This window comes from Equus przewalskii, chromosome 22, assembly GCF_037783145.1.
Source record: "Equus przewalskii isolate Varuska chromosome 22, EquPr2, whole genome shotgun sequence".
Lineage (NCBI taxonomy): Eukaryota > Metazoa > Chordata > Mammalia > Perissodactyla > Equidae > Equus > Equus przewalskii.
The window spans coordinates 35962008-35987306 of NC_091852.1; the positions used below are offsets into that span (position 1 = coordinate 35962008).

Below are 25299 nucleotides of genomic sequence, written 5' to 3' on the forward strand. Positions count from 1 at the left end.
ATAGCATGAGACACACAATCAGAGAGGCTTACTAACAGATCATTACTTTTCTTTCGGAGTGTCAGCTGGAGATCAACCTCTATGATGATCTTAAAATTCCACTTTTCAACAGATACAGACTATGGACAACCTAGAAGGAAAACCAGCCCCCGTTTTTTGCTTCTGCAAGCAAACATGACCTATGAAGATGAATTTCTCCCTTTCTCCTCCGACCTATGCTACCATGGTATTTCCGTTACCTGTTGCTATGTAATAAGCTAACCCAAATTTAATGGTTTAAAACAACAACTGTTATTATTACTGTTCGTAATTTTGTGGGTTGACTGGGCTCAACTGGATGAATCTTCTACTCCATGGGACATCAGCTGGGTTTGCACTTATGTGGGAGCTTAACTGAACTAGAATGTCCAGGATGGTTTAGTCACATGTCTGGTACCTTGGCAGGTATAGCTAGAAGCTGGGCTCTGCTAGGAAGCTGGAATATCTGAATCTCTCTATATATGGTCTTAGGACTTTCCCTGTTCCATGTAGCTTCACCACTTGGTTGCTTCATATAATTTCTTTAGCTGGGTGCCTTGACTTCATACTTGGTGAGCCAGGACTCCCCAAAACAAAAAAGTGGAAGCTGCCAGGCCTTAACACTTAGGCCCTGAACTGCCAGGGTGTCACTCCCACTTTATTATTTTGGTAAAAGAAGTCACAGGGCCAAACCAGATTCAGTAAAAGGGGTGGGGAACTAAACAGGGACGTTAATACCAAGAGCCCTCAAATGGGGGCCATTTGGGAAATAGTTACTTGTGTGGTCACTTGAAAAGTACTAAAAATGGACACCAGTATCAAGAAGTAGACCCAGTTGAACATGGCCTGTCTCCACTGAGCTCATTTTCCTTAGAAAAGAAAATAAGAAAAATTATCTGAATGCTGATTTTCTATTAATTTTTCTTTTTAGTACAAACTCAAATGTGGGTTTTGAAAAGTGGCAGTAAAATATTATTTTTAATAATTTCATGGTCAAGAAGGACGGCAAGGTAGTATGTGTGTATGTATGTATGTGTGTGTGTGTTTGTATAATTGGTGATTCCCAAGGCTATTCCACTCAATGATTTATAAAGGATTCACATTAATATCAGTAGCATACATGAGTATGTGACTTCCTTTTTCCCTGCCTTTCACTGTAAGTCTTTCTCCTCCTCCTCTGGGCTGCCTCCATGACCTCACCTGTGAACAAGTAGTGTTAAATACCATGCAGAGGCCACTGTTTTCTTCCTGTCCTGTTCCAGCTCTTATGGTGATATCCACTGCCAAGGTCTCTGTGCCTGGGATCCTGGATGGAAGCACCATGGCACTGCCTGCAGTGTTCACAGCTGATCCATTTTCCGCCACAACCCCCTATTTCTCCTGGCCTTCCCTGTCACCTCTACAGGTACTGCTGTCTCCCCTGGTGTTGCCACTGTCCTTGCTGGGCACTCTTGCTGTTCCATGCTACTGATGCTCCAAGATTTAAGAGGCCAGAGCTTCTACCCGGTGAAATGGGAAAGCAGTCTTCCACGCTCTGTTAGAGGGGTTTTTAGTACCATATCTTTTTTGTTTTTTACTTAAAGACCCCCTCCACTGGGTGAAATCTGAGTAAGAATTACTATGCTGAGTGTAGATTTGTTCTTTCATTCTTTGATATCCCAGACTCTGGGGCTAGACCAAGCTGGAATGAATTCTCTCCCAGGAAGCTCCTGTTCCTCATGCAAACAGACCCATCATCTATCAGACATGCCTAGGTCTCACAATGTAGAGTCACAGTGGGATTTCTGCTGCTCACACAAACACACATATGCATTCATACATAAATATACACACACACATGTGCCTATAAAGTGCTTTCATTTCCATATAAAGATGATGCTTCTTTAATGGGAACAAAATATTGTGACTATAAAAGAATGACAAATAATGATCCACAAATATATTCAGCATTCTACTTATCTTTCCCCAAGAAGTACATAGGCTGGATTTCAGAAATAACTTGGGAGTTGACAGACAAAAAATTTTGAAGAACCAGCTGCCATCTGTGTGAAGTACTTTGAGAATGACAGAAATGGGTGAGGAGGAAAGAGTGGACATTTAAGAATGCTTGCTATGCAGTAAGTATAAACCTCCCCATTTCTTGGGCATTTTCTTGAGATACTGTGTAAATATTTGAAATTCTTAAATTACATATACAATTTAAATATTGATATACATTTCTCCCAATTCCTGTGTTTACATTTTTTAGACACTGGGCCTTGGCAGGGGGGGTGTATGCGGGGGGTGGGGGGGCGGGGTGAGATCCCTTATATCTGAGTTACACTACTGATACTATAAAGCACTAGCTGTAGAATTGTGCCTTGAGTATTTTTTTAAGGGAGGAATACATTTGCATGAGTCCAAACTATCCTATTTTTTTCTCTGAAATACTATCACATGTTGATAAGACTTATAGCCACAGATAAGAGAAACTTCTAGAGTCTGTGAGGCAATAAAAGCTAACTTGCCCATAAAATGATTTAACTTATTACCTTGACTCTTTTGTATATAATTAAAGCCATACTGTGAATATCTGATGTACATCTGCATTTTAGTGCTGAGATGGAGAAGAATGCTAGAATAGAGGTGAACGGGGAGCCCGGTAAAGGCAGTTTGGGTAAGAATGATGGGGCAGAATCAGAGCTCTCTCTCACCCAGCAGTGCTAATCTTTATTTCTCAGCACTGTAGAGATTGACTGAGACTTCTATGTGGAGAGAATAGAGAGAAGCCCTAACAGCGTGCCCACCCTTTCTTCAATGTCATGGAGACTGGGTGGCCCTTTTGATACAGATTGGGATGGTAAATTGGAAACATTAGGTCTAGTCCAACAGTACTTTGATCAAAAGAAGAAAATCTCTCTTAGTTTAGGTCCAGAAACAGGTGCTGAGATAGGATTAGGAATGCAAGACATTTATTGGTGAAAAAGGTGTGGGAAAGAGAGGAGGCTAGAAGAGCCATGGGGCAGTAACTCAGGCTGTCCCCAGCAAAGGAGAGAGAGAAGACAGAAAGGTTGGAGAGCAGCACAGTGCTGAGAAAGTTTTGGCCAGACAGTGGGGAGTCCTTGAGCAGAAGTCCCCATCAGGAGCTCCACATCTTTCAGGAATGGACCTGCTTCAGTATCTCTGCTGTGCTCAGCTGTTGGCTGGAAGCAGCCCATGGGCAGCAAGGAGGCAGACTAAGAGTAGAGTATCTGAGACCGACTGTTGATTAAGCTCTCTGCAGCAGGAGGTCTGGGGGGCACATCTTTATGTCCCCCAAAGGAGCTAATGTAAGCTAAACAAGGGCTAAGAAAGAAGCTCCTGCCCTAATTAACCTTTATCTTGATTCAGAATATGAGTAGCACCCTGACTTCCAACTCCTCTTAGCTTAGCTTAGCTAATAATGTTGATCTATAGAAACATTTGCCAAGTATACAATCAAAAAAGATTGATTTCTGCCACTGCGTGTGTCCATAGACATCTTTATGTTCTTCTGGGTTTTTTTCTTCATCTTAAAATTCTCCTCTAGCTGCTCATCTCTCTCCTTTTAATTCTTGGCATACATGAGTGTTTAATTTTTACATATAAGATTTAAAGCATAGAAACACATGCATAAGTGATTTCAAGACCATGTCTGCTTCTCCTTGTCATTAGAAGATGTGACAATAATGTGCCTTATGAGTAGAGCACAGACATTCTTCCTTTTCTGTTTCATCTGTTCTTTCTTTGTGTAAGTATAGATCTGAATCACAGTTGTCAGATATCCTGAAGCCGAGTATCTTAAGAATTCTGGAAATTGTAGTCTGTTTCTCTTTTGCTAGGAATGTGTCTTAAAATGTTTGAGGAAAATAAGGAAGAAGAGAATTGGCTGTATATTTTGGGAAAGTTTCTGCCTTTCTTGAGTTATTTGGCTGTTTTGCCATCTCACATATTTGGCAAAACAGCCAAATAGGGAGATGTCTCAAAACCCACGTGTTTTCTCTACCCTATACTTAGGAAGGCAGTGTATGTTTCCTCTCACCTGAAAAGATAAGAGCTTGGTGAAGATGGTCTCTAAAGTCCTTCCTTGCACTTTCATTCCAGCACCTGTTTCTAGCAAGTTAGGAAAATCAATAGATCAAGCCCACATTACACACAGTGCATACCCTCTGATGGAATTTCTTTTGCTCCTTTTTCTTTACTTTTTCTTTAACTTCTAGTTCTATGAGAATAAACTTATCTAAGTGTTTGTTTATTTTTCATTCTTTTGATTTTTTTTAAGAATCTTTATCTTGTCAAGATAGATATCTAGCTACCTTAAAGATAAAGTAGATATTTTTTAAGCCAAACCCCCCCACCCCAACCCCATAGAGGTAATTCTGCTGGGGTAATGGGGTTTCTTTTCATTGACATTCTGGGACAGATCTTTAAATTCAACTACATCTGGTCACCTTGCCTCAGACCATATTATAGCTGTTTCTCTAAATCAGACCTGAACTAACCAGGAACATCTGTACCAAGAGTTATGAGGCCCAGCTGAACATTTTGGACTAGCATGTTCCATCTCACTTCTTTCTGCTCTAACCTTTTAGCAATTATCTTTGCAATCCTTAGAAATGGTAATTAAAGTTGGTAGAAGAACAAACAGAATACTGAAATGTTTTTAAGCTCCAAACACCAGGTATATAAATGTCAGTGCCTTAAATATGGTTATAAGAATGTTTTCATTAACTCCCCCACCGATCTTCTTGGGGATCATATTTAGCCTTTCCTTCAGGGAGTATAACACTGCTAATCAGCTCGCATAGTTGGCAGCCATTAGCTGGGGACACCTGAAGCTACTTCAAGAATCTTTTTATTTTCCCAGACAAGTCTGCTGTAGCAGTAGGAATGGATAGGTATAACGGCATCACAGAATCTCTGTCTAAAACAATGTAGTTACCCACCAATGCAACAACCAAAAATTCCTTTTTATTGTTGTTGTTGAGGAAGATTAGTCCTGAGCTAACATCCGTGCCCATCTTTCTCTACTTTATATGTGAGATGGCTGCCACAGCATGGTTTGACAAGCAGTGTGTAGGTCCTCACCCAGGATCTGGGCTGGCAAACCCTGGGCAGCTGAAGCGGAACGTGCAAACTTAACCGCTGTGCCACCAGGCCGGCCCCCAAAAGTTCTTTTAAAGTTAAGGAGATGGTTTTCTAAGTGGACCCTTGGTACAATGAAAGCAGTTTATTCAATGCCACTGCCCCCAGCTCTCCGTACAAATCTGTGAATGTGTGCAGAGTCACTGATTCTCACATATGATAAGCTAATTAAACCTCTTCTAATGGGTGACTGTGAGTTTGAAGACACTTATAAACATTATTATTTTAGTACTTATTCTAATAAATCTCTGAAATACTTCTCCTCCTGCATTATAATGTGGAAATTTCTTTAGTAAGATTATATGCTTATAATTTTTTCCTATTTTTTACAATTGAATTATGATTCATTAATTTCCCCATCTCACTGCCTTAGAATATTGCAACCAGGAATGAGGTCATTGGGATTAATAGAAAGGGGCCACTGAGTATAAACTGGATTTTTTTTTCACAGCATTTGGGTCCATTAGAATAGTCTTACCAGGAATAGACTGCCAAATGATTAGCTCCCTTCCAAAAATCAGGAACTCTTGTTTATTGCCAAGTGGAATTTACTAACATCAGGCAAACTCAATTTGTTATCAAATGTCAGGACCTTTAATAAAGTTTAAAAAATCTATATATATATATTTTTAAATTATTTTACTGAGGTCACATTGATTTGTAACATTGTGTAAATTTCAGATTACATCATTATATTTCAGCCTCTGTAAAGACTGCATCATGTTCACCATCAATAATCTAGTTTCCATCTGTCACCATACTTATGTAACCTTTTACGCCTTTTGTCCTCCCCTAACCTGCTTCCCCTCTGCTAACCACCAATCTATTCTCCTTATCTATGTGTTTGTTTGTTTATCTTCCACATATGAGTGAAATCATATGGTATTTGTCTTTCTCTGTCCGACATTTCGCTTAGCATAATACCCTCAAGGTCCATCCATGTTTCTGTAAATGGCATGATTTTGTCTTTTTTATGGCTGTGTAGCATTCCATTGTATATATAGATATTACATCTTCTTTATCCATTCATCTCTTGATGGGCACTTGTGTTGCTTCTAAGTCTTGGCTATTGTGAATAATGCTGCAATGAACATAGAGGTGCATACTTCTTTTTGAATTAGTGTTTTAATGTTCTTTGGATAAATACCCAGAAATGGAACAGCTGGATCATATGGTATTTCTTTTTTAATTTTTATTTATTTTTTTCTACTGTGGTAACCTTGGTTTATAACATTATATAAATTTCAAGCGTACATCATTATATTTCAATTTCTGTGTAGGTTACATCATGTTTACCACTCAAAGACTGATTACAATCCATCACCATACATATGTGCCTAATCATCCCTTTTGCCCTCCTCCCTCCCCACATCCCCTCTGGCAACAAACAATCCAATCTCTGTCTCTATGTGTTTGTTTGTTGTTTTTGTCTTCTATTTATGAGTGAGATCATATGGTATTTGACTTTCTCCCTCTGACTTATTTCACTTAGCATGATACCCTCAAGATCCATCCATGTTGTCACAAATGGCAAGATTTCATCCTTATTTATGGCTGAGTAGTATTCCATTGTGTATATATACCACATCTTCTTTATCCATTCATCCCTTGATGGGTACCTAGGTTGCTTCCACACCTTGGCTATTGTGAATTATGCTGCAATTAACATAGGGCTGCATATATCTTTATGCATTCATGTTTTCATGTCCTTTGGATAAATACCCAGCAGTGGAATAGCTGGATCATATGGTAGTTCTAGTCTTAATTTCTTGAGAAATATCCATACTGGTTTCCATAGTGGCTGCACCAGTTTGCACTCCCACCAGCAGTGTTTGAGGGTTCGCTTTCTCCACGTCTTCTCTAACACTTGTTATTTCTTGTCTTTTTAATAATAGCCATTCTGACATGTGCAAGGTATTATCTCATTGTGGTTTTGACTTGGATTTCCCTAATAATTAGTGATGTTGAACATCTTTTCATGTGCCTGTTGGCCATCAGTATATCTTCTTTGGAAAAATGGCTGTTCATATCCTCTGCCCATTTTTTGATTGGGTTGTTTGTCTTTTTGTTGTCAAGTTGTATGAGTTCTTTACATATTTTGGAAATTAATGCCTTGTCAGATATATGATTTACAAATATTTTCTCCCAGTTGGTGGGTTGTCTTTTCGTTTTGTTGATGGTTTCCTTTGCTGTGCAGAAGGTTTTTAGTTTGACGTAGTTCCATTTGTTTATTTTTTCTATTGTATCCCTTGCCGCATGAGACATGGTACTTGCAAATATGCTGCTCAGACTCATGTCAAAGAGCATACTGCCTAAGTTTTCTTCTAGAAGTTTTATGGGTTCAGGTCTTACATTCAAGTCTTTAATCCATCTTGAGTTAATTTTTGTGTATGGTGTAAGATAATGGTCTACTTTTATTCTTTTGCACGTGGCTGACCAAATAAATTATCCTGACACCATTTATTGAAGAGACTTTCCTTTCTCCATTGAATGTTCCTGGCTCCTTTGTGAAAGATTAGCTTTCAGTAGATGTATGTTTTATTTCTGGGCTATCAATTCTGTTCTATTGAAAAAGATCTATATTTATTTCTATTTAGAGTCTACTTCTTTGAAAATTTAGATAATATTTTGAATTTCATTTTGAACTATTCTCATTCTGGGCTTAGTATATCAATATTTTAAGAGCTAGTGATAGGATAGTCACCCTTTGGCTTGATTTCCTTCAAACTGGAAGTTACTTAGACTTTCACATTGGGAACAGATTTCTCTCTTCCTTCCCTTGATCTCTGGGTCACTTCAATTTTTAGGATCAGATGGTAATGATGCTAAGAAGGCAGGAGTACATGGGCTCTTTGGGTCCATGTAAGATCTCATCATTTCCTCCTATTACTTAGTAGTAATTCTCAGAACTGGAGCTACAGATTTTTTTGGCTCCAAGGAAACTTTCTATTGAGTTATTTATTCAATAAACATTTGAGGGTGCCCCTTGTGCCAAGAACTCATAACCTTGGCACCAATCATTTCACTATCTAGTGATGTTTAAATACAGGTGTGTATTTAGATAACACAGTGGCCAGTTACTTAAGTTGTTTAAATTATTATTCTAATCTGATGAGAATTTACAACTTCACTATCTTAATTCTTAGTAAATGATGAACCAAAATATGGGCATAAATAAACTTTACAAAATTTTTTTGATAGGAAAAAAATCTAACACTGTGGTTTTCAGTGCTACACTTTTTAAGTAATATTGAAACCTAAATCTTCCCCCATGGGACATAAGCTTGGCTACATTTCATTTTTCACAAAAAACTAAATGAAGAAACAAGAACAATAAACTGATAATTAGAGAGCATGCTTGTATATTTAAATTTCTATTATTTCTACGGCCCTTTCTCCCAACCTACAAGTAAATGGCCACCTCTCCCGGAGTCACAACATTATAGCTGCTTGAAAGTTCCAACCATAATCCACTGCCATCATCAACACTACAATTTCTATAGAAATTATAACTCTTCCTTAATTATAGTAGAGATTCCAAAGGGTGAACCACTGTTGCTCTGTATTATAGCTTTCCAAATTCTAGTCACAACTCATTGAGCAAACTTAAAAGGAGTAGGAAATTCTGAGGGAGGATTTTTATCTTTTCTTACTACACCAAACGTGCTCATTGTGAGCAGTCAAGTCAGAATAACTAGTAGTATCTGGAGCCACTGAAAGTCAGGTCGAGGAGGGAAATGATTGGTGCCAGGTCATGATGGGAGGGAGTGTGAAGTAGAAGACAGAAGTATATCGTAGATGTAGTTTGAGTTTCTGACTGGATCCTAAAGCCAAATGCAAAAGCTTTTCTTATTATTCAGTGACTTTTGTTGTTTTAGTTTTAAACTACCTTTACCGCCTTTCCCCATAATGGGGTAGAGAATAGGGACTAATTTGAAAGACTCCCTTGTTTCATGTATTTACCCATGTCCCTCTCTGAAATCTCTGTATGGTTGATCGCTCAGCCCCGTTAGAGAGAACGTATACCACAACAATAAATTGCTTCCATGCCTTCCTGGATCTAATGAGATTCTATTCTGGGAGCTGGTATTTCTACATTCCTGGGTTCTCTGAGGAGTACTTTGGTGTGCCAACAATCAGAAAGAGGAGTCACTGTTTGAAGCTGGAAATCAGACTGCAACTGGAGAAGCAATCTTCATCACAGGGTACAAATTCTAGCACGTGGCAGTCTTCATGCTTCTTGGGGAGCAGTCCTTAGGAGTCTAGAAATCCTACAGAAACAGATAGGTGTCTCAGTAGTGATTACTTGTTTCTCAGCCTATTCCTGCAGGTGAATAACTGGGTTTGAATCCAGCAGAGACTTGCATTTTTAAGAGATTCTGTCTCTGGTCCTTAATCCTAACACAGCCACTGACCATGTACAAAATTCCTCCACTTCTCACATTTCTGTTTTCCTGTCTGCAGAACTAACACCACTGAACCACAAAATGCCATGGGGTGCCAGTTCTGATGCATTTTTATGGTATGCTAACTACCTTATAACTGCAAGGTGAGTTTTGATGTGTCAAATATAAAGTAACAATATTTTCTGATCAAAAATCAGAATACCTGGTTTGATCATGGCAAATAGAATTTTAAAAATCTGAGTTATTCTGGAAATTTTCAAGTTTCCATCAATGTTTTGTTGAATTCGGGGACTGGGCTTGATAGCCCAATGAGCCATGGTCTCTGTTCTCAGGGAACTAATTCTCTCTGATAAGTTGGATGTAAGGCTGTCATCAATGTATTTCATAGAAAACCAATAAAAGGAAGTCTAAAAATGATGAAAGTCAGTATAAGTTTGGGTTCTTCTTGTTAATATTTTCTCTTGCCGTAAATGACATGTTAAATATCAGTGCCCCCCAGGGTTCTTATCTCAACTCTCGTATCTTCTCACTCTCCATACTTTCCCTTGGCAAGCTCATTCGGGCAAGTATCATGTACTCCCCAGATGATTCCAACGCTTACATATCTTCTCCAGAACAGTCTCCTTCCTATGCATGAAGTTCAGCTGTCTTTGCCCTAGGCACCTCAGACTCCACTTCTCTGGAACCAAACTCCTCATATAACCCACATACTTGCTTCTCCTCCTATATTTCCCATTTTGTTGAGTGTGCTACTATCCACTCAGCTCTTCTGCTCAAATCCAGCCAGAAAATATATGCAAAAACTGAGACTTATTCCCTGTATTCGGTTGGCCACCGAATCTTATGATTCTTTCCTTCCCCATCAGCCCCTCAGGGCTTTATAAGTTCTTATCTGAATAACTGCAATGATCTGAAAACTAGTCCCCTCATCTCCAGTCTTGGCTCCTCAGAGCCACCAAAATATTCTTAAGTGCAAACAAGACTGGCTGCTTAAGTCTTTCAGTGACCATGATTCATAATCTGGCTTCTGCCCACTGTACAAATTCAGTTCTTGTCACTTGCTGTCATGTACTCCACGCTCCTCATTGTAGACTACTTAAAACACACCAAACGAAACAAGATGTGTCAAGCCCCCATGCCGTTGCCTGGGCTGTTCCCTCTTCCTGAAACAGCAATCTTCCTTCCCCATTCTCGTTCCCCTTGTCTAGCTGGTAAATTGTCCACACTTCCTTTAACCAGCATTGTAGCCTTTCATAACCTTTCTGGAAGAAGTAATCACCTTTGCTCTGTGTTCTCTTATCGTCCTGTGCTCACCTACAATTTTTCATTGTATTAATTAGGGGAGATTAACTGTAGTAACAAATAGTCTCTAAAATGGATAATGGTTCAAACACAGTAGACTGTTACTTCCTGATCATGTTACAGTGTTAAGTAAGTGAACACAGTGTTAAGTAAGTGAACAGGTCATGGGATGTCCTTCCTGCATGCAGTCATTCAGGGAGCCAGGCTAATGGAGCTTCTGCCACGTTTAGCAATTGACTCCAAGATTTATCTTAGACTGTCTTCGTTCCAAACAGACCCAAGGGCAAAAGAGCATGGAGGAGGGAATGTGGGAGATATTTATGTACCAGGCCTGGTAGTAGCACCCTTTATTTCCACCAGCTAAAACTCAGTCTTGACCACCTTAACTGCAAGGAGGCTTGGAAATGTGCTCTAGGTGTGTACCAAAGATGATAAGAAGATGGTGGCTTTTCGTGAGCATCTAGCAGTTTCTGTCACATCTATGTACTCATTAGTATGGCTATGCCCTGAAAGGAAGAAATATGTCCGATAGTGAAGTTCCTAGCATGAGACAGTACTTGAGTAAATGTGTGTACATATGAATGAATGAAAGAATGAATGAGTAAAGTACTACTTTGGATTTAAATAATTTAAAAAATAAGCTTGAAATAGAAGTATAAGATTTATATAATATTTATGTATTTTTATGTATATTTATATATTTATGTATCTCCTTTATCATAACAGTGTTTTAAAACACACAAAATATAATTATTATCATCCATGGTTGATAGATCCAGATATGGAAAACTAACTTAATACTGACTAGATTAATTTGGGTATTTTAAATTGCTTAATTACTAATAGTGTTCATGGATAGAAATGAAATTAGAGACAGACATGCTCAGGATATCTACAGGGGGAAAATGGGTGTAATTACATTCATATAACTTGTATATTCTTATCTGTTCTCAGGATTAAATTAAATTTTAGTTTAATTAAGACCTTCTTCCTTGGTATCAATTAAAAGTGTTTAGTAAGTTGAGCATCTTGGTGAGAATTATGAGACTTATAAAATGTCAAGGATCTCAGGAAATACAAACAGGCAGAAGCTCTTTCTAAAACAAATACACAGTTATGATTGAGAATTCAAGTATAAACCCAAAGGACAAAGGTTTGCTGTGTCGACGAAAATAATCCATAACCAATCTGTAAATGAAAATTTGGGTGAGTTTATTCTGAGCTGAAATCTGAGGATTATAACCTGGGAGAGTCTTTCCACAAAGGAACAGAGCACTCCAAAGAAGTGGGGGTACATAGGGCGGTAGGGCGGTTATATACCCTCAAAGAGGGTGTTTCACATATGATTGAAATGTCCCTCCCACAATAGTCACAAGATTGCCCTGTCTGCAGAGGGCTTAATGGACACAGCAGGTAGTGGGTCTGCTATCTTGGTGGGCATAGCAAGAGGCAAGTCTATTGTCTCGAGCTGGGCAGTCACAGGTGAGTGCAGCAATCAGTTCCTAGCCTAAGGAAAGATGCTTAATCCTTAAGGAGACGCCAATGTTGGGAGGGGGAGGGAAGTTGCACCTTTATCTCAAGGGCCTTTTGCTCTTGCCGTAGGGAATCTCTAAAGCAGATATACAATGCATGCTCAATGGCCTCGGTCAGGCCCTTTTGGAAAGACAAGGTCAGGCCGAATTAGGTTTACACCAAATGGCTTCCTCATATATTCCAATATATCCTATTACTTGCCATTTTTGTTTGACAGCTGAATATCCTTCATTTTTGCAGGATTAGTGAGTATTCAGTCTTTATATTTGACATCTCACTATCTTTTTTGGAGGATATTTGAGTCATTTTTGTCTTTCTTTAATCAGTTTAACAAAAGAAACGTATTTTCCACAGGCATAAAAATTCTCACAAAGACAATGCACCTAAGTTTCTTAGTCTTCTCTTCAGACTTTAGTTTTCAAGAATTCTAGCATTGAATGACTAAAAGCAGCCACCATCTTGAATAATCGAGTTAAAATTCAAAATAGCCTAGAAGGTTTGGAGATGTGGGGGCCTGGAATTGGCCACCCCAAGATATGTCTCTTTGGCATGATGATTATTTGAGGCTGGTTCCTTTGCAGACAGGAAAGCAACTGAAAAGTAGAATTTACTTACCCTTTGTAAGAGACATTTACATTGTAAGGGAACTCTCCATCTGTAAAGATATCTCCCTCTCTACCAGGAAGAAGGGGAAATGACCTTATTTCTAGAAACTCTTAATCAATGGGGAAGACAAAGACTTAAATCTGCATAATAATCTTATTCCTGTTTCTGGTAACCTCTTGTAACTGACTCCCCTCACCCCCAACATCCTCCTTTGTCTTTAGATATTTAAGGTGGGGGCTTCAGCCATTTTGACGAGTTGCTCAGCTTGCCTGACCTCTCCCATGTATACATGTTTTGTTTAATTTTCTCCTGCTATTCTGTCTCATGTGAATTTAATTCGTTCTCCAGCCAGAGGAACCCAGAGATGGTAGAGGAAACGTCTTCCTCCCCTACAGAGAAATGATTCATAATGTATAAGATTCAGCAGTGATCAGCATACATTAGTCCTTTTGAAAAAAAAGTTAAAATGCACCAATTCTAGGTCACTATAAATTTGGGTCTTGATCATTTTCAGAAAGAGAGCTGCACAACTACAGCTATTCCTTATCTAGAACTTGAAGAGCTGTGGGTGATCCTGAAGACCAAGCCCATGAATTTGTAATGGACCCAGTAGGAAGTGGGGAATCCCTGAGTGCTTCTGAGCAGGGAAGTTACACGGTCAAGACAGGTTTTGAAGTGTATTTAACTATAGACTCAAGGAATGATTGACCCTGATGGGAAAGGAACTAGGAGAAAATTAACTTTAAATGTAATAGGAATAAGTTAGCTTAGCTAGAAGGATACATTTCCAAGAATTAATTTTGCAACTTCTACCTCTACTTATTTAGTACTGGTTAATTCTTACGAAACTTAATGTAGAAGAAACAAGATAACTTGATGATTATATCAATTTTCTGTTGCTGCCATAACAAATTACCGCAGATTTAATGGCTTAAAATAAAACGAAAGTATTACTTCACAATTTCTGTAGGTCAGAAGTCCAGCAAGGCATGGCTGGATTCTTGCTGAGTCTCACTGGGCTAAAATCAAGGTATTGGCCTAAGATGTAGTTCTCATTTAGGGCTCAGGTCCTCTTCCAAACTCACTCATTGATGGCAGAACTCATTTCCCTCTCACGCTTCCCACGGGTCCCCCTCCATCTTCAAGCTGCCAGTGACAGGTCAAGTCCTTATCACACTTTGAATCTCTCTGACTTCCTCTTCTGCCCTCAGCCCAGAGAAAACTGTTTTTAAGGCCTCATATGATTACATACAGCCCACCCGAATAATTCAAGGTGATAATCTTATTTTGAAGTCGACTAATAAGTAACCTTAATTACATCTGCAAAGTCTCTTTTGCCGTGTTAAACAATATATTCACAGATATGACACTAGGGAGTGAAGGAGCCCAAGATTCTGTCTACCACAATGATACAGGTTATACTATCTAACAATAGAGGCTATTTGCATATAAATTATAGACAATTATACTCCTTTCCAAAAGACTTGGGTTTTAAAATGATTTTAATTTATTATGAACTATTACAGACATTCAAGAAGGTCTAAATTAATATGATGAACATACAACATATTCCTTACTGGTATTATCAATACCATAAAAAAGATATAAAATTCAGTATGTATAAAACAAAAAGTTAAAACACTATGGAGATAATATAACACTCATTTATAATAGCCATTGCAGATGTTATAAATATGGTCAAAGATTTCATGAATGTTTAAAGCTTAGACTTTTGCTTGTTCCTTGAGCAGAATGTGCTTTTGATGATAATAATGGCTGTTATTTGTTGATGACTTGCTATATGCAAGTCACTGCATTAAGTACTTTGTGTATCTTATCTCCTATTTTCTCAGCAATCCAATAATGCTGATATCTTTCCTGTTTTATGATGGGTAAATCGAGGCTCAGAGAGGTAGTGGGAGGCCTTAGTGAACTGATTATTCCTTGAATTTATAGGAGTTACATGACAATTTGTCCTTCGCCAGAGGAGGTTTGAGTAGCTCGGTAGCAAAATGATGTAATGAAAAGAAGAAGGTTTTAGAGTCAAATCTGTATTAAGTGCTGATTTCAACACTTACTAACTTGGAAAATTCCTCAAACTCTTTGTACCTACAGTTCCTAAGTGTAAAGTGTGGCTAATAACTGATACCTCCTGAGGCTGGTGCAAGATAGGATGTGTAAAGAAACTGGTATGTGATAAGCTCTAGATAAAAGTTCACCAATATCTCCCTCCAGAGAGTCCAAAGTGCACCTGGTCCTAAAGCTCTTGAAGAACTCGGGGAGTCAGTCCTGGGCTCAGGCCAGCCCCTCTGATCTGGTAGATGTTAATGGGACATCAGGATCCACCTAGGTGCTCAGATGTATGGGACTAGGGATAGATCACTGGGGTCTAAGATCCCTACATGGCAAATACGTATGGGTAGCCCAATGGAATGAATCTAGGAGCCTGACCACGCTGGGTCAGGCCACAAAGATGACTTATAATCACTGAATATTGCCATCATACACCAGTCAATTAAGAGGCACAAACTTAGCAGGGGATTTTCCTGACATCCATCCGAGGAGCCACAATGCCAGAATCTTCTAGTGGCTCTCACATTAATATGTATTTGTGTGCATTGTTTTTGATTGCTCTAATCAGACTTGAAATGAATCCAAGAGGTTTCTACAACTCCTAGACATTAATTCCTCAGTGCCCCCTTCCCCCAGGCTCTGTCTGAAGGCTTAATTCAGCTATCTTATCTCTCTAGGTATGCGGAGACCAAAGCCAAGGGGCTGTTTTCCTGAGGGAATTTACCCTGATTCGAAGAGAGAGCCTTCATGAAGATTTCCTGTCTGACCTCTTGAATAGTCACAAAACTGAAGACTCGGTACAGTGTCTCTTCTATTTATTCTTAGAAACACAGAAGTTCAGTTGCTAATTCTGACTTGTGATGGTTGGTTTTAGAAAATCTGAAGAGATTTGGGTGGTATTTTCTCATATCCGTGAGAAGGAGAGAGGAGTGAAGTGATGGGGCAGTGGACAGACTGTGTGGGGCAACTTTCTAACTTTTTCTGTGTCTGGCAAGCTTCAAACATTTCACTGGAGCGTTAAAGTTTGTTTGGGCCTGAGTGTGGAGGATTCACATTAAAATAACTAATGTTTTGCCAGTGAGTCTGAACATGAAATGGTAATAATTTAAATGAGTGAAGAAAAAAGGAGATTTATATGTAAAGCCGAAATGGTTTTATGGGTCAATGGAAATTCCGCTGTCTTCCAATCCTGGTTTCTTAGTGGATATTTTTACTTCAAAGTATTAGTCATATTTATTTTATGAAAGTTTGTTTCTCTGGTGGTGGTTTTGAAATAAAAAAGTCTAGAAAATGACCTTTCCAATGAAAACAAGCAGTATCATTGACTGGAGATGTCAAAAATGCAGGTCCCTCTCTACCGGCAAATGAAACGGTGATTTGTAATTTGTACTTTATTGTGAGAACTGGATTGGTGACTTCTGAAAGTTCTAAATGTGGCTCTTCCTGGTGATGACTGGTGCTCAGAAGTCCTCACATTGGCATTAGCAAATGCTGTATTCACAAGCCAGTGGATTTCTTGTCCAATCATAAAATGGTAGGACCACGGAAAGTAATGCCTTAGAACACCTCCAAAGCAAACACACAAGTGACTTTATTTCTACTTCCTCTACCTGCCTCCTTATAGCGCTCTCTCAAGAGGGTGTTTCTTCCCTATTTATCTCATAAATCAGACACTGAGTAAATTAGCCCTCTCAGTAGCCACTCACAGGCTGCCTCCGACTGTTCTTGTCATTTCCATCTTCTCTATGATGGATATTTACATTATTCTCAGAGCGTGTGCCCCAGCATGGGCACGAATTGTGGGGAAGTTTCCCAAGGGTACTATAATTAATTTTCATATGGTTCATATATTTTTTTTCTCAGTAAACAGAGCCTGCCTTTTAAACTTATATTATTTGCTCAAGGCTTTTTTGTGACCTACTATGGTATACACACATTGCCACCTAAGTTTTATTACTCCTTCCTGTGAACAGTATCCTGTAATTATATTTTAATTTTGTCTCATTGGATGTTATGCAAAATTTGAAATATGTTAGCTCGTTTTGGATTTGGATTATGCAAAGTCCTGGAAAGTGGTGCTATGTGGATACTCTATGCAAACTTCATAAGCAAGTCTAATTATTACATAATTTATACCATAAAGGAAATTGAATAATATGAACTAATTATGAACATAATGGAATTGTCATACCAGTGCCCCTAAAAACAATTTTTTTCACTTGGCAAGAATTGATGGGTGTCATGAACCTTATTATTACATAGCATTACATTGATTTACATCATAATGAAAACTGTACACACTTCTGAATTTCATCAAACCTACTGAGATCAAAAGTAATTGAGTGAGCAGAAGCGTTTAACCTGAAAGAGGAATTACCTACCAACACAGACAAAACTGGGGTTGTACAAGGAAATGTGAGGGAAAGAAAATATCAAAGTTTCCTAAATACCAGAAGCTAATTCAGCTTCCTAATAAGTTTATAAAATTCTAACAATTTCTGTGGAAGGTGTGTCTCTCTATCTAAGGACTTCATTTGACTCACAGGATATAAAACTTTTAAAGTGTAACTTTATTTTCTAAATAGACATTAAAAGATGAATCGCCATAATCTCTGTGTTTCTCTAAAGGGAAGAGTTCAAACAGGACCTGTTACTTGGATTAATAGCCAGAAAAGTGGAAATTCCTTTTGTGCCCCTTATATGTGTGTTTCTACTATATTAGGAGGAGGATCTTCAACAGAATGGGAGACTCATCAACAAGAAAGCTTCTCGGTATAGATCACAAAAACCACTTGACAAAGGCAGGTGGGTGAGAGAGGAAAAGTAATTGAGCAGTGTAATCTGTCTGTACAATTCTATCTGCTGGCAAGTAAGTTCTCCCTCATATTCCAGACATTTCTGCACATGTTTCACCTCCCCTACTGGATTAGTAGCTCCGATCCTTGTGGTTGGGATCCATGTTGATTCTCACCTCCCTAGTGTTACCAAGCAAGGGCTTGCCACCCGGTGTGCAGAAAGAGCTAATTATTACAGCATCAGTCTTTGGGAAAAGAAAAATAGCTTTATTTGTGAGATCGATCTGCAAGGAGGCAGGAGGCATATGCTCTCAGATCTGTCTCTCCAATCCAGGGCTTGGGGTACACTTTATGGGATGAAGGGCAGAGTGGTCTGAAGTGTGGAGATGGATGACTGGAGGTAGGGAGGAGTGAGGTAATTGATGATCTGTGCAAGCATAGTCAAGCTTCAGGGCTCTTCATAGGATGTGTGTTCACAAAATGGTGGTGTTGGTATGATCTAAGGGTAGAGTTTTCAGCCCTTTGATGTCAAAAGGGTCTCTTATTGGGTATTTAAGGAGGCCCAGTTGATGGGTTGGTGGTCTCAACTGCCTGAACCGGACGAGGGAGGGCTCTCAGTTCCTGAAAGACAACTCTTAATTACTCTGTTGATAAGGGGTCAGTTGAACTGGTCCTAGTAGGCTGTTGGTTACACTAGTGCCTAGTCCTGTGCTTGAATATGATAAATACTCAATTGTTTTAAGTTTTTTGATGAAGAAAACCCAGCAGACTATTCTCTATTGCCCTGTTCTTAGCATTTTATAATGAAAACACTGTGAGATTCCATCACAGATTATGCATGAAAAGGGCTTTATAAATGTGAAAATCCTTCTAAATGTAAAGTGTTATTGTTAAAATGGTATGAAAGACTTCAGTTTTTAATGAGGTGATGAAAGAATACTTGAGATTATCTTCCATGATGTCCTTTCAAGCCAGTTTATAATAAAGAATGTGAATTCGGGAATGTTTGCCTACTAGAAATTTATAGTTGTGGAAGTAACAAATTTATCCCCCAATAGGTATAACATTTTGGACAGAAGTAGCATTAACTATAGGAAACATCTTGTCACACTCCTGGGTAAAATTATTGCTATCCACTTTTCAGGCTTTTAATTTTGCTTCTCTCATACCCTTTCTTTATCCTTTCAAATAAATTTTGAAAACCAGAAACAGTCGGATTTATCTTATTAGTGGTACTCTTTCACCTAAAAGCTTAATTTATTTTGGTCATTTTTAACCTCTAAGTGACATTTCCTCAATTCCTCAACTGGGGCCTTTTGGCACCAATTGGCTTTTACAATACATTAGAAAAACTTTCTAGTTAGCTTCCTCTCAGAGGGCTAATTCCATTCACCACACTTTGAAAAGCTATCTAAGTGAGCCATTGGTCTAGAATCCACAGCAGGCAACTGAACTTCCAATCATTGTGTGAAACTCTGCCTGTGTATGGTTCACATTGTTTGCAGAAATAGGATGTTTGTCAAAAGCTGTTATTCATTATTGGAATAGTTGATCACGTTGGTTTTGGTTGTCAGATGGATACAAAATCAGGGTAATAATTAACATGAAATTCATTACAGAATGAGATTCTCTTCAGTATGTAATTAGTGCAAACCTCAATTGCCTGTAGCTTTGTGGTTCACAAAGGAGTTATTTAAGCCACTGTTGTACCTTGGTAGAAAAGAAAAGTTATTTAAATATTTATTCCACTTGGGGATAGTGTTCCTTTTAATAACTGGTAAAATAGAGGTGTCCTTTGTGGAATAGAAGTGAGCTTTCAAGAGAGGATCCTCAGAAATGCCTATTGTTAATGACTGTGTGTGAAAAGGTAGAGTTTGTTTTTTAGGTCAAGTCATTAACCGTCTGAAGCTCAACTAAACAAAAAATTCAATTTATTAAAAATGGTTCTGCTTTAAAGTGAATTTTTTTGTCTCCCTCTGTTTTGAGGAAAGAGGTGGGGACAATTGTAGTTTCTATGAACTGAAAAATTAGTTCAACCAACACGTAGGCACTTATGTAAAGTGGAAAATAACTATTTCCATATGTTCTCAAGGTGTTCACCAACCTCCACAACGCTGCCAAGGGAAAGGAAACATTAGAATTTAACTGCTAACATCTGAAGATAATAACTTAATTTGCTTAATTATACTTCTAAGCTGGCTACTATTTTAGAATATTTAATGGACATAAATACAAGGAAGTAGCATTGTGTCCAGAGCACTGAGGTTACTGAAGAATGGCTCACCTTGTGGCTATCTTATTAGCATCTTCCCACCTGAATTCATTCAGCACACTCTTCACAGATTACCTTTTCCCAAAGCAAAAGTTTAATCTATTTGTTCCCCATAAGCATTTACGGAATAAAGAGAAGAAGGAACTAATATTTAATTGTAAATGCACACATGCTCAAAGCTGCTTATAGCTTCATAAAGCCTTATTGATTAGTGATCACTATATTTTCTATTAACTGTTCATGCAAAGGAAAATGTGCAGTGATATTCAAGGAGCCAGATGTTTTAAAAGTAGAAGTGCATTCCAATTCAGTCTTTGATTTTTGTGGCATGCTTCAGGTATAACTTGAATTGGCTATCAAAATTCCTCCTTGGGAATATGTGCTGAGAAAGAAGACTAGATTTGGTTTCTAGTACATTTGCTACTTCAAGTTATATAATATGATATCAAAAATAAAAAATCAGAACACCCTACAAAGTATATGTAATATGTCACCCTGTGAGAGTTTTAGATGTTTTTATTTCCCTGTGTTTGCAAGGCATATCCAACGCATTATGACTCTACCACTCATGAGCTATTTACAAAAATACTTTGTTTGGCGTGTAAATATTTTATATAACGTCACATTTTCTGATTACTTTTTGGTATCTTAAACTAATACTCTACATCATTTCTACATTTCTGTGGAAAGGACTGAGGAACTTGGAGAAGGCCAAGTGTGCACCAAGCACTGTACTAAGGGTCTTATACAAATTCCTCAGAACAACCCGCAGTAGATGATAATAGCTACATTTTGCAGCAGTAATAACCAAATGGAAATATAATTTTTGAAAGATACCAATCACAATTGTAATAAAACTATAAGAACTTAGGTCTGAAAGAGGTACAAAACTAGAACAGGGTATCAATGACTAACTCAGACAGTTCATTAACAGCATATTATTTACTTGCATACAAATGAAGCTAATGGAACCAAGAATTGATTTCGCCTAAGAAACACAAAACAGGATTTAAATAAGAAAAAGAGAAAAGAGGGAGAGAAAGAAACATCACAGATCGTTTGCAACAGCAAACTGTATTTTTCCTTTCTTATTGTTTGAAATCGTAAATTGCTGATTAGGTAGCAGCTACCGAAGAGACCAGTGAATCTTCTGCTTTGAATGACTACTGGGGTCATCAGAGAAAACAACTTCAGTTGTCTAAGGATTCTCTAGGACACCTTGGGAGTTTAACTGTGTGCACACACGACAGGCTTTCTTTGTACTATGGTGAGTCCAATTTCTCTGTCAGTGCCTCCATTTCCTTATGCCAGGACTACATCACTTCCCTTATCAAAATTTCTGTCTATATAATTGCATGTCTTGACTGAAGGATTAAAAAAGACTTAAATACGTGAAGAGATAGATGATGTTTATGAATGGGAAATCATAATATCATAAGGATGCCAATCTCCCCACAGATTAATCCACATATCCAGTACCAGCAGAATAATTTTGAAGGAGAAAAGAGATGAGGCCATGCTCTACCAATATTAAGATTTATTACAAAGCTGTAAGAATTAAAACAGTATGACATTAGAACATAGGAAAATAGACCAATATAGATGAGTAAAAAACCTATAAATAGACACACACACACAAAAGAACTAGGCATATGACAGAGGTAGTGTTACAAATAATTGGGAAACGATGTCTTAATCAAAAAATGTTCATTCTACATCAACATAAAGTTCACATGGATTAAAAACCTATATTTGAGAGCCAGCCCTGGTGACCTAGTGGTTAACTTCAGCAGGCCAGTTTTGGTTCCCGGACATGGACCTACACCACTCGTCTGTCAGTGGCCATGCTGTGAGAGCAGCTCACATACAAAAATGGGAAGATTGGCAGCAGCTATTTGTTTGGGGTGAATCTTCGTTAGCGAAAAACAACAACAACAAAACTATATGTGAAAAGCATGACTTTAAGACTTAGAGATGAAAATACAGAAGACTTTGTTTATGACCTCAGAGTTGGGAGGATTTTCTTAAGACATAAAGAGCCCCACCTGTAAAGTGAAATATAGATGCTTTAAATTACACTAAAATTTTAATGCGTCATTAAACATTTAGTGTCTAAAACCCCATGAACAAAATAGAAAGACAAGACACAAACTGGGAGACATTTCCAATGTATGTAACTGGCAAAAATATAATATCTATACTATATAAAAAACTCATAGAAATTGTTTAAAAAGACAGACATCCCAGTGGGAAAAAAAGGGTCATCAGAAGGAGATATGGGTGGCTAATACTCATTAAAGGTGTTTAACTTTACTAGTCATCAAGGGTTTACAAATTAAAGTAACAAAGCTATGGCATTTGATGCCCTTCAGATTGGCAAAAAATGAAAAGAACTTGGGGCTAGCCCGGTGGCATATCACTTACCTTCGTGCACTCCACTTCAGTGGCCCAGAGTTCACCAGTTCACATCCTGGGCTTGGACCTATGCACTGCTTATGAAGCCATGCTGTGGCAGGCATCCAACATATAAAATAGAGGAAGGTGGTCACAGATGTTAGCTCAGGGTCAATCGTCCTCAGCAAAAAGAGGATTGGTGGCAGATGTTGGCTCTGGGCTAATCTTACTCAAAAAAAAAAAAAAAAGAAAAAGAAAAGAACTAACAAAGTCAAGTGTCAGTGAGGAAGAAAGGTAAGGAGAGAAACTCCTGTGTTGCTGTTGGAATACAAATTATAAATTAAAGAACAGCTTGCCAGTGTCTATAAAGTTGAATATATGCATGTCCAGATCCCACCAATTTCACTTTAGGAATCTATCCTAGAGAAACACTTATACATGCGTCCAGTGAAGTATTGAATCTTATAGCTTCAAATTGAAAGAAAATCATTAAGTATCCATCAGAAGGTAAATGGATGAAGACTTGTGATTTATTCATACAATAAAATACTATAGAAGCAATTAAAATCAACAACTAGATCTACATGCATTAACATAGATAAATCTCAAAAATAGAATGTTGAGGATAAATTATACCATTTTATAATATGACACCATTTACATCAATTTTAATGTCACGTAAATCTTTATTAGATATTGTTTAGAGAAAGTGATTATGTATAAAAACAGGGGTGGGAAAGATACGCTCCAGCTTTGTAATGTTGGTTACACTCTGGACAGGAAGCGAAGAAGGGAACTGAATTGGGGAGGTGTGCACAGTACACTTTAACCATATCTATAATATTTTATTTTTTTAGAGAAACAATGCAGTAAAATGTTAATATGTGCTTAAATGGCTAGTGGTTACAGAAAAGTTTATTACTCACTGAACTTTTTATGATTGAAATATTTTTAAATAGGTGCATAATAAAACCTTCAGGATAATGTCTGTCAAATAATCAGCACAAAATAAATGCTGTTTTTATTAGCAGTGGTTGAACTGGCAAGTCATTGCAACATGAAGTGACAAAGCTCAGTGCCCAAGATTTAATATATACACTATTCACATTTTTGTCTCACAATATAATTAAGAAGTAGTCAAAACTATGACAACAGAACACAAGATCATTGGGCCTCCTATTAGTTCGTGAACTGCGACTCTAGTAAATAATGTCAGGATGATGAATCTCAGGATTTAAGGGGAAAGACTATTTTTTTTACACTTGACCTTCAGAATTAACTGAAAAAACCATTATCCTTTAAGGAAAAAAAAAGTTTTTTCTTTATCAAGTTCCAATTTCCTTACAGCTTATACAGTTCCTATCTGTTGTTTATGAGATGTCCACCATTTGCTAGGATTCTGTCATTTACTCCAAACAACAAAAAGATGTTAAGATTAATTATCTAAAAGACACTGGAAGTAATAAAATGAGAAGCATTAAAAATCCCAATGCTCATGCAAGCAGATTTTTAAGATCAAACAACCTCTGAAATAAAAATATAATTCTGTTAAAAAAAACTTAACATCAGTTAGAAATCTGTAAATAACACCTGTGTATTTTAGAACTCTTTTTGAGCACATTTTCAGGTTTTACATCATGAGTCCTTCCCAGAGAGAACTTTGTCAGTAATGGTAAAATTTCAATATTAAACAAATTCTTCCTAGGCATGAACTCCAACTTTGTTCCTTTAAGTTAGTATTTAAATTCCTGAGATAGTCTCCACTTATAGTTAATCCTAAAGTAAACCAGCATACTTTGAAATGAATGTCAAATATCTTTAGTAAAAGTTATAAATGTGAGGAGATGACTATTTGCTGCTTAACTCTGGAACTTTCCTAATAAGCATAGACTAACTCTAGAGACTGAGATTTAAATTACACCTTAGAAAATCACTTGGAGCACCAAAGAATAATTTATTGCTTCCTTGTACTAAATGTTCTTAATATAAAGAGCTAATTCATCTCATGGAAAGACACAACTTTCAAAGGCGTTCCTTAGTTGTTTATAAGGCAGTGCTGGAACTATCAGTCTCTGGGATGAGTTTAAATGCCTATCTTTAATAGGCCATTTATGACTTGGTTGTGTGTGGAGGCGCTGTCCATCTAGTTGAAGGCAGCTAGAGACGAGTGGTTGCCGACAACTCTAGAGGCTGGACAAAGTCATTTGGCACCAAACGTCTGCAGAGAGAGGTGGTGAGTAGAGGCTGAGAGGTCAGAGGATAGCCTGATGGAGTCATGTGACTGAGAGTCCGGATTCTGTCACCTGAATTTAAGAAAATATGAGAGTATATTGCACGTTGTGGGCAGGGGCAAAATGTCCCTTTGAAGCAGCGTATCCTCTTATTTTTTAATCTTCTAATATGGATCGACCTAATTTTTTTAGAGTAGGAAGAAATTTAGGGCTTTGATAATAATTGAGTTGGCCAGTTGAAGCAAAACATAAGTAAAAGGATGTTATTTACAGTAGTACCTTGGTATCAGCGGGGAATTGGTTCTGGGAACTCCGTGGATGCCAAAATCTGAGGATGCTCAAGTCCCTTATATAAAATGGGGTACTACAGTGAATACATTTGACCCTCCATATCTGTGGGTTTCACATCCGTGGATTCAAACAATCGAGGATCAAATGAGTTTGGTTGAACCCCGGATATGAAACCTGTGGATAACAAGGGCTGAGTGTATTAGCATGATGTTATTGACTTGACATACTCTCTAAAT

General features: G+C 37.9%; 1 protein-coding gene across 4 annotated transcripts in view; it reads left to right on the forward strand.

Annotated features, from left to right (window-relative positions):
- The window catches only part of ADAMTSL1 (ADAMTS like 1), an 858582-nt gene that overhangs the window by 214365 nt on the left and 618918 nt on the right, over nucleotides 1–25299 (forward strand). For 2 of the 4 annotated variants that reach the window (XM_070589758.1, XM_070589759.1), the window contains exon 2: nucleotides 15758–15877. In XM_070589758.1, coding sequence (XP_070445859.1) covers nucleotides 15758–15877 — 120 coding nt within the window. Of the gene's footprint in view, nucleotides 1–112; nucleotides 227–2097; nucleotides 2136–9624; nucleotides 9710–15757; nucleotides 15878–25299 lie in introns of those variants that run through there. The other 2 variants (XM_070589763.1, XM_070589760.1) reach the window with 2 other exon arrangements.